Genomic DNA, 13,635 nt, shown 5'->3' with positions numbered 1-13,635 from the left:
TCGTGCGATGAGGAGGGAGAATTTACAGGAGATGAAGAGACATCAGCTTTCCTAATGTCTTCTTCATTCTTCCATCGCACGACAGGGGAGGATATCTTTTCATTACCAAAGACGTCAGAGGCCTGTCAATTCTTGTTGCACGATCCTTATATCTCATCGTACCAAGGGGAACTATGGGATACAGGAGCAGCGAAGTTCTCTACTGTAGGGAAACCTCAAGTCCTTGCATACCTACGGGAGAACCCTCGTACGGCAATATCCTGGGGACCAGGATCAGCAAACGTACGATTCGGGGCAAGTGACTCAATCACATCGGTTGGCACTATGGAAATGGAGAATCAGCTTGGAAAGGTTACGTATCACATCCTTGATGCTCCTACTCCGTTCCTGTTTTCATTGTACGATGCAGACAGGTTAGGTGCATATTTCAATAACGTCGACAACGTGATTGTACGGCAGGATGGAAAACCTATCCCAGTCGTACGGAAATGGGGTCACCCATTCTTCAACCTTAGTCGCACAGAGGCCAGCATGTTCTTCACAGAAGGACAACTCCGAAGGCTTCACAGACGATTTGGACATCCTCGTACGGACCGTCTTTACCACCTCCTGAAGAAGGCTGGGCATCACAACATTGACATCAACATTCTAGAAAAGGTCCAGAAGTTTTGTCATCATTGTCAATCGCACGACTCAGCACCAAAGAGGTTTAAGTTCACACTTAAAGACGAAAGCTACTTCAACTATGAGATAGTTGTGGATGTCGTACGACTAAGAGACAAGAACGCCTTACACGTTATCGACACAGAGACAAGCTTCCAAGGAGCCACCTTCCTGAAGTCCTTATCTGCACGAGATACGTGGAATGCACTTTGCAAGTGCTGGATCAGCACGTACGTTGGTCCACCAGACCATATCGTACATGACCCAGGTACAAACTTCGCATCAGCAGAATTCAGGAACTATGCCGACATCATGGGCATATCGTGCGAAGAAATGCCAGTAGAAGCCCACTGGGCAGTAGGCAAGATAGAAAGAGCTCACGCTCCTCTGAGGCGTGCGTACGATATCTTGTATGCTGAGCTTGGGCACAACACGGACGAGGAAACCATCCTCCAGATGGCTGTGAAGGCATTGAACGACACAGCTGGTCCGCACGGCATCGTACCTACACTACTTGTCTTTGGGACATATCCAAGGATTAACAAGGACTCACCTCCATCGCCCGAAATCACCCAAAGGGCAGAAGCAATCCAGAAGGCAATGAAAATGCTTCAGAGCATTCGTGCAGAAGTAGAGATCAATCGTGCGATCAACACCAGAAATGGCCCTAACCTCCAGAGCATACTATCACTACCGATCCAGAGTGAGGTTCTAGTATGGAGAGAAAACAAGGGATGGACTGGACCGTACGAAGTCCAGGCTATAGAAGGCCATACAGTGACAGTCAAGATGGTCAATGGTCCTACACAGTTTCGTGCGACACATGTCAAACCATACCATCAAGACACAGCACAGTCAGATTCAGATATCGCACGACCTATTCCTCAGAAACAGCCAAACAAGAGAGGAAGACCAAAGAAAGGCCAGAGAAGGGCTGTACGACAATCACCACGTACCAATCAAGCATTTCTATCTCAGAAAGAAAAAGACCACAAGGAGTTAGCAGAAAAGTTACGGCTTGACAATGTGATTACAACACCAGGTGCTCCGTACGAAGAGTCAGACCAAACAGAGATAGACAACCTTATTAACCAGGGAGTCTTCACCTTTGTACCGTACAATCCAAAAGAGCATGACCACCTCCGTATCTACAAGACACGGATGGTACGAGAGATCAAGAACTTGTCATCTAAGCCGTACGAGAAGTCAAGACTCGTCGTACAAGGGTATGGGGACTGGGAGAAAGAAGAACTCTTAACCCAGGCACCTACTATCCAACGGATGAGCCAAAGGCTCATACTTGCGATTGGACCTACCCTTGTGCGAGACTACAAATGCAAAGGGGAACTCAGAGACATAACTCAGGCATATACACAGTCGGACGATCGTCTAACCAGGACAATTATCGCACGACTACCCAAGGAGTTAGAAGACAAATACCCTAAGAACACACTTCTCCATATCTTGAAACCACTATACGGCCTAGCAGAGTCAGGCCTATACTGGTACAAAACCTATTCTGAGCATCACAAGAAAGATCTGAAGATGACAGAGTCAACGTACGATCCATGCTTGCTGTATACAACAGAAGGACCGGATACCTTCGGGATTACAGCTATGCAGACAGACGATACACTTAGCTTTGCTACACTTGCCTTCTCCCAGAGAGAAGAAGAAGAGCTGAGAAGGAAAGGACTTCGTGCGAAACCAAAGACCACCTTATCGCCCAACAGTGAAATTGACTTTAATGGGGGAAAGATTCAATCGCACAATGACCACATTACCTTTACTCAAAAAGGCCAGGCAAAGCACCTGAAACTCGTTGATCCTGATGCGCACGATGCACATCAGCAGTATGTTTCCCAAAGGGCAAGAGGAGCATACCTCGCATCTATCTGTCAACCAGAGGCATCGTACGACCTGTCAACTGCAGCCCAAACTAAGGAGCCTGATAAGAAGGATATTGAAGCTTTGAATGTACGACTTCAGTGGCAAATCGATAACCCTACACGAGGTCTTACATATATCCCTCTTGATCTCCATCGTGCGAAGATGTACATCTTTACGGATGGATCATTTGCAAACAACTCAGATCTATCGTCACAACTTGGATTTGTTATCGTACTAGCTGAGGAAACAGCTCGCACGACAACAGACTTCCAGATCAAAGGAAACATTATACACTGGAGTTCAACAAAGTGCAAGAGAGTCACACGAAGCGTACTTGCAAGCGAGTTGTACGGGATGACCACAGGATTTGATAGTGGGATATCCCTTAGTACGACACTTACCAAGATCCTTCGTACATTACAACTCCCAAGGATTCCAGTTATCATCTGTTCAGACTCACGATCTCTGTACGAGTGCCTCGTACGACTAGGCACAACAGATGAAAAGAGGCTTATGATTGATATTATGAGTCTACGTGAGTCGTACGAAAAGAAAGAGATCTCAGAAGTGAGATGGATTGATGGGAAAGATAACCCTGCCGACGCCTTCACCAAGAAATCGCCAAACTCAGCACTTGGACAATTGATTACAACAAACACATTGAGGATTCGAATCGAGGCGTACGTTGAAAGATTAGGAGAAAACACTTGACAATTAATTCGTACGACCTCACCGCCGTACGTTACCAACTATCTGAAAACGAAGTGTAACCTCAAGAAGGTATCTGATATACCTGACCACTACCAATTCCGATATCAATGTCGGATCGTACCTCCACCATATCCACAACCTTCCCGAATTACCATATCGTGCGATCCATCTGATTGTCGTACGAGATTTCAGGGAAGAGAAGTTGTGCGACTACTCCTTGTCGATAACCATGGGGCTGGCAGAAGTGCCAAGGAAGCGACCGCCCTTGCCGATGTTCTTGCCAAGCTTGCTGCCAGGCGTACGAGGCTCACGAGCATTAGTGACGTTGGGAGCCTTGTAGTTGCTGGGGCCGCCGTTGTCATCATCGTCATCATCATCGCCCGGGTTGTCGGACGAATCAACATCTCGACCGCGGTGGGTGCAGCGAGCGCCGTGCGACTGCTAGACGCACTCGGCGCAGGCGCCACCCTGAAAGGTGGGAATGCGGGTGCACTGGCGGAAGCGCGGGGAGTCAGTAGTCGCGCATTTATTGCCACAGGCAATGGCCGCACGACCACGAGACTGAACCAAGACCGCAAGGAAGTAGCCCTGGCGGCGGATGATGCTGGCAACAAACTGCTGGACAGAAGTGTTGCTAGTGACGCGGATCTCGATATCGCGCGACGGCATGTTGATGATGAGACGCTCCTCATCCTGCAGTCAAGGTTAACGTACGAAGACAAGGTAAGGACAAAAGCAACGTACGTTGATGGCCAGAGCCAACAGAAGAGCGCGATTGTTGGCGTTGCCAGTCGGAAGACGAAGCCAACGACCACCGGACGCATCGGTATGCATACCGATGTTGCCGAAGATCGAACCACCGGGGGCAGCGAGAGACATGATGGATTGATCGTGCGAGGTGCTATTGATGAATCAGTAAGAGGAAACGTATGAGAGGAAATCCTACGTACAAGTAGTTGTTGTTGGAGTTGATTGAGGAAGAAGGGGAAAGATCGTCGTTGATCGATTGTATGGGAAAACGACGCGTGCGAAGGGTGAAGAAGAAAAGAAAAAGAGGAAAAGAAAAAAACAAGTGAGAAGGGGTTTAAATAGCTAAGGTTGCCGTACGAAGGAAGGAAGGTACGTCAACAGCAGGAGCAGAAGTGAAGTCAACGAGGAAGGAAGGAACTTCACCAACACGTGACTTGCCTGCTCAACCAGGCAAGAAGGAAATGGACAGTTGCCTGGAGTTTTGATATTGGTGATTTATCGTACAACGCAAGTGGCCTAACCCACAGGGTTGTACGATGAGGTTATTGATGTCACAATCAGCGCAACCTGATTGGACACCGCAGGGAGTCGTGCAGTCACAAAAGAAAAGTTGTGAGTGTTGGAATAACAGCACCAGCTGGTTGTACGACACGCACGACTCAGGGACACACATCATGGCAGAGGGCACAGACTGGATATTCGGCCCTCGGTTATCCATTGAGGGGATCAAAAGTATATTCATGCCGAACTGACTCAGGGACGTACGAGATCATATATCTTGTGTACGAAAGCCAAGTCTTGTAGTTAGGAAGATAATCACGGAAAATACATCTTTGGTTCACCCTAACTTTAACCCGAGTACGATCGTACAAACGGGTTCTCTCAGGAAGAGAGAATCCATTCAACATTTTACTTATATATTAATTATATTAAATACCTTTTTTTATTATTTCTAAATAACTTTTTTTATATTAATATTTAAAATATATATTTAATATATAACTTTAATATTTAAATTAGTTATTATTAAAAGAGGTTTATTATTAGTTTATTTAAGATTTATATTAATAATAAATTTATTAAAAATAAAAATCCTTAAAATATTTAAGATTTTATTAAAATATTTAAGTTTACTTTTTTTTATTTATTTAAGTTTATTTAGGTTAATAAATTCTTAAATATACTTTAACTTTATTTTAAGTTAAAAAGTTATATACTATAAAGGCTAATTACTTTATATCTTAAGCTTTTTTATAGCTTTAATAGAAATAGATATATTAAAGATATTAGTTTAAGAAAATAGAAATAGTTTATTTAAAAGAGATTTTCTAGCTTATAATATACTCTAGATATAGTAGTTCAAAGGTGTAATATAAGCTAGGCTTATAACTATTATAAAGTTACTACTTAAGGTAAAAAAGATATAAAGAAAACGGCTTCTATTTCTATATATAGGATTACTTTATCTAAAATGAATAAATACGTATTCTGCGTGGTGGATCTGCATAAAGGGACTGGACTAATAGTTAATCTGGGCCCAGCGCAAATCTCACAAGGCTGCGCGATGCGCGTGAGGGCATCGCGACAGATGTTAAATAATATGAAAATAAAAACAGAATGAAAGAATCTTCGGAAGAGGAAGGCAGCACCAGTCTTGATGCACCGGGAAGGAGCACGCAATGGCCCACGGTTCCCTTCCTTCCTTCCCATCTTACTGAGTCGGCACCTCACATTTGCTCACCGAGATCCATCGGCTTCCATGGCCTTCATCACACCGAAACAAGAGACAACAGCAAAGAATAGATGTCCCAAGATATCCGACGATACTTTCTGCTTTCATCCAGAGACATTCATCAAAGTTACTGCTCCCCTCAAAATCAAAGTACAAAGAAAAAAATAATGCCACAAAAGAAACACGTCTGTTTACAACGCTAAACTCTCCAAGCTAGGTATCCAATTTCTGGTTCTTCTCTTCGAAACAGTCTCGTCTCATTCAAACGCAAAGCCCAGCGCAGTCGGCCCCATTCTTTGAAGGATGGCAATCGTCCCTCGGGTCGTCCACGCAAAACTTCCCCGCGGGGCACTTGATGGCCGCGATTCCGCCACACATGATGGGCACTACGCAGATGCCCAGCTGGTCGCACGCCAACCCGCACCCCTTGACGAAGGGGTCGCTGATGCACTCGAAGCTGGCCGGGCAGGGTTTCGGCGTTGCGCGGAGGCCGCCGCAGGCTTCGTACGAGTTGGTCTTGGCCGGTCGGATGGTGATTGTCCGCGTGGCGCCGATACGGGAGGTTATTGTCGAGGGGCGCGCCGATGATGATGAGTTGGAAGACAGTGTGAACGTCAAGCCTGAGGATGCGGAGATTGGTTTTGTGATGGGGACGAGGGTTGTCGGAACGGCGCCTGAGGCAGTGAGGAAGGGCGTTATGGATGGTGGTGCGGAGGTCGCGGCGGCGAAGGTGGATGCACCGAGGATGGCGACGATACTGGAGACGAGCATCTTGACTGATTTTCCTGCCGAGTTTTGAATATGAAAACCGTCTGTTTTGGTTGCTGAGGAAGAGAGAGAGGGGAAAGACTATCGGGCGGGAGGAAATAGCGACCGTTGAGCTGTTGATTAATGAGATGGTCTTGATCTTGGTCTGGAATGCTGGCTAATGGGTTGTCTCGGTGCCTCATATAACATAATTCCAGACCATCGTCGGACCGTGCAACCTTACCAGATTCCTAGAGGGATAAGGGGGAGGGCACTTCCATTCTCCCGTAGCGTAAGTCGATATTTTCGTCTCATGTCTCAGTTGGACGGTGGGATGACATTTCCCTTCCAAGTTAGAAACACCATAACGGGGAAAGGATCAGATGAACGCCCCTAACGATACCCCTTTACCGCATGGTCGCTCGTCGTGTTCGAGTGAGCTGAGTGAGACTCACCGCATGGTTTCCCAACGTGGGGCAACCACTGACTGGCGCCTTTGGCAGATCGCTCTGATTGCGGGAATGCGGACTCAGCCGTTTTTTGCTTCCGGATAAGTGCTGCGCTTTACGGAAAGATCCGCGAGGCCAGGGCATACTTCGATCAGCGTGCAACAGGAAACGGTGCGGTGGCCGTTGAGAAAGTTTGCTGATCTGCAAGGACCTACCCGAGGCTGGGGAGTCTTCAGCTCGATGCGGTGTTGACTGGAGGCAGGTGGGACAAGTCGTGTGAAAGTTGAACGAAGTTAGAGGTACAAACAGGCCGATAAAGCCTCAACAGCCCTGGGCGTTTCAAGGTCGATTGACAGCATTGACTTGCGTCACCCTGAAGTAATGCCCGGCCTGTCTTGGGGATTTGGACGGCCCGCACCGGATCGGTGCCGGTTGGGCCCACTTTCGGCTACCGAACTGGAATTGCACCACGACTTCGAGATACATTGCCTGCCTACTTATATCAGTCATCCATATATACACGGCTCTATGATCGTATTAGACCTTGCTGAACCAGAAATAACCAAAACAAATCCATGTTCTCTACTGTAATCAACTCCCTTCGGCCATACCCAAAACTCCGTCAAAGGCCGCCTCTCTTTGCTTCCTTGGAGAAGCATTCCTGTAAACGCGGGTGTTCGTAAGACGACAATCAGCCCTCAACACATCGAAAATTGAAGAATTTCATGAGAAACAACACTTACACTGACCCAAGGCCGGCTTTCTTTTCGGTATCTTGGTTTAACATGCACGTATGACGACAAACACACCAGCTTCAAGCAGCCTTTTCCCTCCAGAAGCAATGGTACTCTACTCTGGACGGGGACTACCTCGGATTGTTGCTGGTAGTCCGAGAATTACGAGATCGCATCATACTAGTGCCAATGGAGAGTATAGAAGCGACGACATGAATACCAATACCCAACCTGTAGTTCTCAAGAGAAACACAACCCTGCTGATCACTGTAGGAGGTGGGGTTTGCAAATATTTTGGGTCAGGACTGTCTAGTTTATAAGGACGTGGGTGGTTCCTAGCCCTTCTGCTCTGTTTAGTCCACTTCCTTCACCAGACATCTGTCTTTACCGTCCTCCTCCCCACCATCTTGGAAGATGTGTCCTTGGTGGCTGGTGAAATTGTGCAAAATCCACTCCTTCGGTTTCTACCAGTGTCTGCAGAGGCAAATTAGCTCGGATATTATTACCATTCTTCGTTTTTTCTTCACAACTGCGTCAGAAACAATCGAAACCTGGATCGGAGTATTCGATTGACTTGAGGAGTGATAGCAGACACCCTATTGCGTCGAACGTTTTCCCTTGCGGTCATGGCGGACCATAAACACAAGTACGAGTTTGGTGGTCCACGAGATCATATTAGGTATCCGCCTGAGTATTCACCGGCTAACTTCGCCTGCATTAGCCCCGGTGCCCCCGTCATCATTCTCGGACTTCCTGCTCTCTTGTGGGCTCTCTTCTTTGTCTGCAATGACAAGACCGGGTGCCCGGCCCCTGCCACTCTCAGTCTGTCCACTTTCACCTTCGACAAGCTAAAGGCAGAGACGCCATGGCCGGCCGATGGTATTTGGGGGTTCTGTAGCTGGAGAGTTATGGGCTGGACTCTGGCCTATTACTTCCTTAGCCTGATTCTATACTGCGTGCTGCCTGCCCAAGACCTTCTCGGTGCAAAGTTGGTCCAGTCCGGTCGCCCTCTCAGATATCGCTTCAACTATAGGCATACCCCTCTTGTCTCTATAAGGGTACTAGACTATCGCTGCATCACAGCTTTCACTTCTACACTTGTTCAGATTGTGGCTCTAGCTATTGGTACGTACTTTCAGGGGGCTGATCTTGTTGTCTGGACCTACATCTCTGATCATTACCTGCATGCTGACAGCCAACATTATCCTGGCCTATACTATTAGCGTATACGTCTATGTTGCTAGCTCCAGTGTGAAGCCTGGCAACCCGGAGCTCCGCGAGCTGGCCAGCGGCGGCAACAAAGGCTGACTTCTGGATTGAGCGCGAGCTCAACCCCTCGCGTCACTCTGCCCTTGTTCGGCGAAGTCGACCTCAAGTCCTGGCTAGAGATGCGACCCGGTCTTACTGGTTAGGTTACTCTTGACTTGGCCTTCTGCACAAAGCAATACCGTGCGTACGGCTACCTGTCGGACAGCATCATCTTCACAACCGGCTTCCAGACATATTATATCCTTCAGAGCCAGCTTTGTGAGGCTGATCTCCTTACTATGATGGAAGTCATCACCGACGGTCGGTTAGGCTTCATGCTGATGTTTGGTAACATTGCTTGGGTTCCTTTCCTTTAATCCACCCAAGCCTGCTACCTCTCCGTCTATCCCGTTCAGCTGTGCTGGGCTGGATGTGCGGGAGTGACCATTGTTTCCGCTACAGGCTTTTACATATTCCGCTCCGCCAACAACCAGAAGAAGCTCTTCCGCAGGCAGTCAGACCACCCGAGCGTAAGGGGTATGCCCTTCATCCAAACAAAACGGGGTACGAGGCTGCTTACTGGGGGGTGGTGAGGCAAGTCGCGTCATGTCGACTATTTCGGCGACTGGCTTCAGGGCTGGCCTTTCAGCTTGCCCACCGGCATCGCTGGGTATCAGATCATCAGCATTGGAAACGCTGTTCCTGGCAGCATCGCGATGCTCGACGGGCAAGAAGTGATTCAAGGCCGGGCCCGCAGTTGAGGTATGGTCTTCACCTATTTCTACCTATTGTACTTTGCAGTTCTTCTGCTTCACCGCGAAAGACGGAACGACGCTGCATGCTTGGAGAAGTATGGAGAGGACTGGGAGGAGTACAAGAGCGTTATCAGGTGGAAGATCCTGCCTGGTGCTTACTATGCCACCAAGACGGCCGATCTCCAAGACTGGTTTGCAGTTGGCCGTTGCAATTCATTACCAAGCAGGGTTGCAATCATCTTGTAATTAGCAGGAGATGGCGGGTCTCCTGTAATAACCGAGCACGTCACACCTTTCATAATAACACACATCCATACTATACTTATATGTTTGAAACATGTTTATCTCACAAACTATGAGACTTTACCTATATTACATTGCAGACCCTTCCTATGGTATACGAATGAATGGCAGTACAGGTCATGTAGGAAGCGAGCCTCAGTGGAACACTGTTTGCATCTATCTCCAATGAGATACCGTATCCTCCTACTATCTAAGAAGGTCCGAGCTACAGTGAGCCTCGATGTACTGCCGACCTTGAAATCATTACCCACTCGTCCCATTGAGCCAGGGGCTTACGCTACCGCGGCACCCATGATGGAGCTATTCTCTAGATTTCATAATCACCAAACGTCTCATATCCCCAAATATCGCAGAACCAATGACAACACTCTGTAGATGATAGGACAGTCTTTATAGCTACCGTTTCTATATAGTATTATGGTAATCATGCTCCACGGTTTCTTTGGCAAAGCTACGGTACCTTCATCTTAATCTTTGACAACTAGAGGTTCCAAGGTTTTGATGCCCATGTTTATGCACATCTTGGCGGACAGGGGCTGTCGCACTTTTCCAAGGTGGCTCGGGCCCTCTGTTCAGACAGCGGTTTGGGATGCTACTTCGGTTATTTTTAGGGTTGTATGCCTGTGCCACAACCTTTCTCTCGAGTGCATCTCTTGTTCGGCAGCTTTTTTTTGTATCATTGAAACAAAACTTTGGTACGCTTCTCATGGCCCCTTGCCCCAGAGTCGCTGAGTGCGTGTGAACTGCCTCAACTATGGTCTACACTTCCCACTATTTTCTTTGGTAGCCTCTTCTGCCAAATTATCTACTCTTTCCAGTTCCAATTCATTCAAAATGTAGTCTTTCCCAGTTATATCAATCATGGCCCCGGCGGTAGTGTTGATCGCTAGACCATACACGTTTTAATAGCAGTCCTCTAGCCTAGGCCACTGCCAAAACAAGAAGAGCATAAAGGCGAGTATCGCCGTCGCCAACGACTGCTCAATCTTGAAGGTTCTGGTGTAGCCGAGCCTCGATTGATGATAGTGCACAACGGACTGCGACAAGCCTAGATCCCATTTGGTAGACTTGATGGGCCCCATTTGGTGCTGACTTCTTCCGTTATATGCACTTTTTCCCGCGGGATTATGAGAAAGGATGTATTTGGTCGCCTGGCGCACTGAAAGTGAAACGCTAGAATGCTACTCTCAAGCTTCTTGATCGTGGGTCCTGGAAGGATCATGAGAGGCAGAACAAGGGATTCCCAAGTATGCGTAGCACAAGGATGGAGCTCCTCCAGATAATAGCGATGGGGTTTTTGCTTCTGCCTAAACTCTAAAATGAGGTTTATGGAGTTCTCTTGTACGTTTTCGTCGCGGTAGATGTCCGGCAATTCAAGATAAGGAGCGGTGCATTTGTCGTGTTGCGCGTCAGCTTTATTACATAACGTGAGTGTTTTCGTGGAGTTGCGCTTCGAGCATCCCAGAATTTCAATGCAGACTGAGCAACGCAAGTTTTATACCGCTCCAGGATCGCTATGGCCATCGAAAGCTGGCATGAGCTCTTTGCCAGTGACCAGGTAGACAAAGCGATCGATAAAGCCTAGATGCCTGGCTGCGACGCGGAGATCTTGACATGAGTTTGACTGGTTCAACGTAACATGATTGTTACGTTGACATGCCCAGTGAACTGAACGGCAATGTGTTGTTACGAGTCATCACCCTGTCTCTACTTGATGCACTACCACCGATTCCCTATTCCAAAACCACTTCACTGGATGTTTCGTTCGATCGATGAGAAAAGAGAAAGAGCGTAATGGCACATTCAAAGCAAACAAATTCATATTGCAACATCAGTCAGACCAATGCATTCAGATTTCACATGTGTGACGTGCATGGCGTTAGTGAATGCCTGATGTTACATCTATTAGACAGGTGGTGCAGCCCTGATTTCGGAGTACTAGCGATTATGGCGAGAACAAGTGTAGGATGAGTGATAAATTAATCTTCTAAAGGTTTCTTTACAAAATAATATGTTAATACACTGTGATGGAACTGTCTTCATTACAAACCCATAATCAATCTGAAAGCCTTGGATATTTAACGACAACCTAGTATCTGGCATTCCCTCTTGTACGCCTACGACTCCGTGCTTAACTAAAAGCTGTCTACTCTGAATCTATTGGTCGATAGGCATCTTTGGAAGTGACTTGTTCGCTGTGTCCGGTCTTCCATAGACCGAAAATTTTGATTCCAAGCTCGGAGTGACCATTGTGCTCATTGCTCGAGGAGCCGGCCCTGCCAATTTTGGGCTCATGTGACCCGATGGTATATAGACTGGAGGTGGTGGGGACCTCGGCGTGTCGAGTCTTGATGACTGACTTGGCTTATGACTGTGAGAGAACCCAGGTGTGCCGAGTCTCGATGATTGACTTGATTGATGGCTGTGCGAAAACCGGGGCGTGCCGCTTCTCGATGATTGACTTCGTTGATGGTCATGGGAAACCCTCGGACCCATGGTGCCGTCGGATGTGAATTTCCGGCTATAATTGCAGCTCTGGGCAACTTTCGGACTCATGTCATCGAGAGAGAATTCCTCAACACGATTAGGTGGCTGCGCCGGTGATTGTGCTGGCTGTTGAGTCGGTGGTTGAGCTGGTGGTTGCGTCAAAGAGAGCGGCGAGTTCTCAAACGAAATCGACATGTTTCGCTTCTGTCTGTGGTTTTTCTGGAATATTCTCGGGATAAAAGTCTCGTAGATCTTTTGCTGGAATGTCTTGGTCGTTCCAAAGACAAGAAAAGCGACGAGACTTGGGGTGACGCCGGGGAGGTATCCACGGATGCTCGATCGCGCTCGTTTAATACTGAGGTCGGGCTGCAAGTTGGGAGCAGTATCAATGGTGTGACCGGCTGCCTTGATACGCGGAACGACGTTTGTGTACTCGAAAACACTGCGTGCGATTGTCAGTCCCCAATCGGGGAGACCGGGCCGGGGAGGGGGGAAAGTAAGTAGTAACTTACCAGAGGACCGCAAAGGCAATGGAAAGCCGAATCACAAGCCAGCTGTCATATGTTTTGCTGGCTCCAGCAGCGCTGTAAGCTCGACTCCGTCCACCACGGCTTGACGCACTGGCGAGCCAGGTTGACCGCGCCTTGCTTCCTCCATCATTACTACTTGGCAGCGACGACTCGTCGTTTCTATAAATAACATTCCAGGTCGTGAGGTTCCGTCGCGAGTGAATGTATCTGACCAAGATCATAAGAAGCAATAAAGCGCTACCTAAAAGGCTGAGAACGACTATGATTCTGTCAGTGCCGAGGCTTTTTCTGTACCATTAAGAATCTATAGGATGACTGACATTGGGTATTGGCAATAAACATGTACACAAAAAAAGAGTTTTGAGCCGGTGGCGTTTTCAATAAGCCGATGGTAAGGGTGGTGAGTACAACGGGCAGAATCTTTCCGACAACAGACAAGGTATGCGTCGTCCTCGGCGTCGCGGCGAACCAGCCATACACGCTTGCAGCTAAAGACAAAGCACTGCGTCACATTAGCAATCACCCCGGCTGGATCATTCAACCCAAAAGAGAGAAACCTACAAGAAAAAAACAAGTGAAGATGTAATGGTGAATCCGTAGAGGCCTATGAACAATTAGGAAATGTCTCTCTCAGAA

At 47.6% G+C, this 13,635-nt stretch overlaps 2 protein-coding genes across 2 annotated transcripts; one reads left to right on the top strand and one right to left on the bottom strand.

Moving 5' to 3' along the window:
- Positions 1–6,007: 6,007 nt before the first annotated feature.
- Positions 6,008–6,517, bottom strand: ColSpa_06428 (uncharacterized protein; the record flags this gene model as incomplete). The annotated part of the gene is made up of 1 exon (XM_049272640.1): positions 6,008–6,517. One exon carries the CDS (start codon positions 6,515–6,517, stop codon positions 6,008–6,010), a length of 510 nt encoding a protein of 169 aa, XP_049128597.1.
- A 1,785-nt stretch (positions 6,518–8,302) lies between these two features.
- Positions 8,303–8,984, top strand: ColSpa_06427 (delta(14)-sterol reductase; the record flags this gene model as incomplete). The annotated part of the gene is made up of 2 exons (XM_049272639.1): positions 8,303–8,801; positions 8,872–8,984. The coding sequence occupies 2 exons, from the start codon at positions 8,303–8,305 to the stop codon at positions 8,982–8,984; spliced, it is 612 nt and encodes a 203-aa protein (XP_049128596.1).
- Positions 8,985–13,635: the final 4,651 nt, after the last annotated feature.

The sequence above is a fragment of the Colletotrichum spaethianum genome (assembly GCF_022836535.1).
Source record: "Colletotrichum spaethianum MAFF 239500 DNA, contig15, whole genome shotgun sequence".
In the NCBI taxonomy this organism is placed as follows: Eukaryota; Fungi; Ascomycota; class Sordariomycetes; order Glomerellales; family Glomerellaceae; genus Colletotrichum; species Colletotrichum spaethianum.
This window is presented reverse-complemented; position numbering and strand designations above follow the sequence as displayed.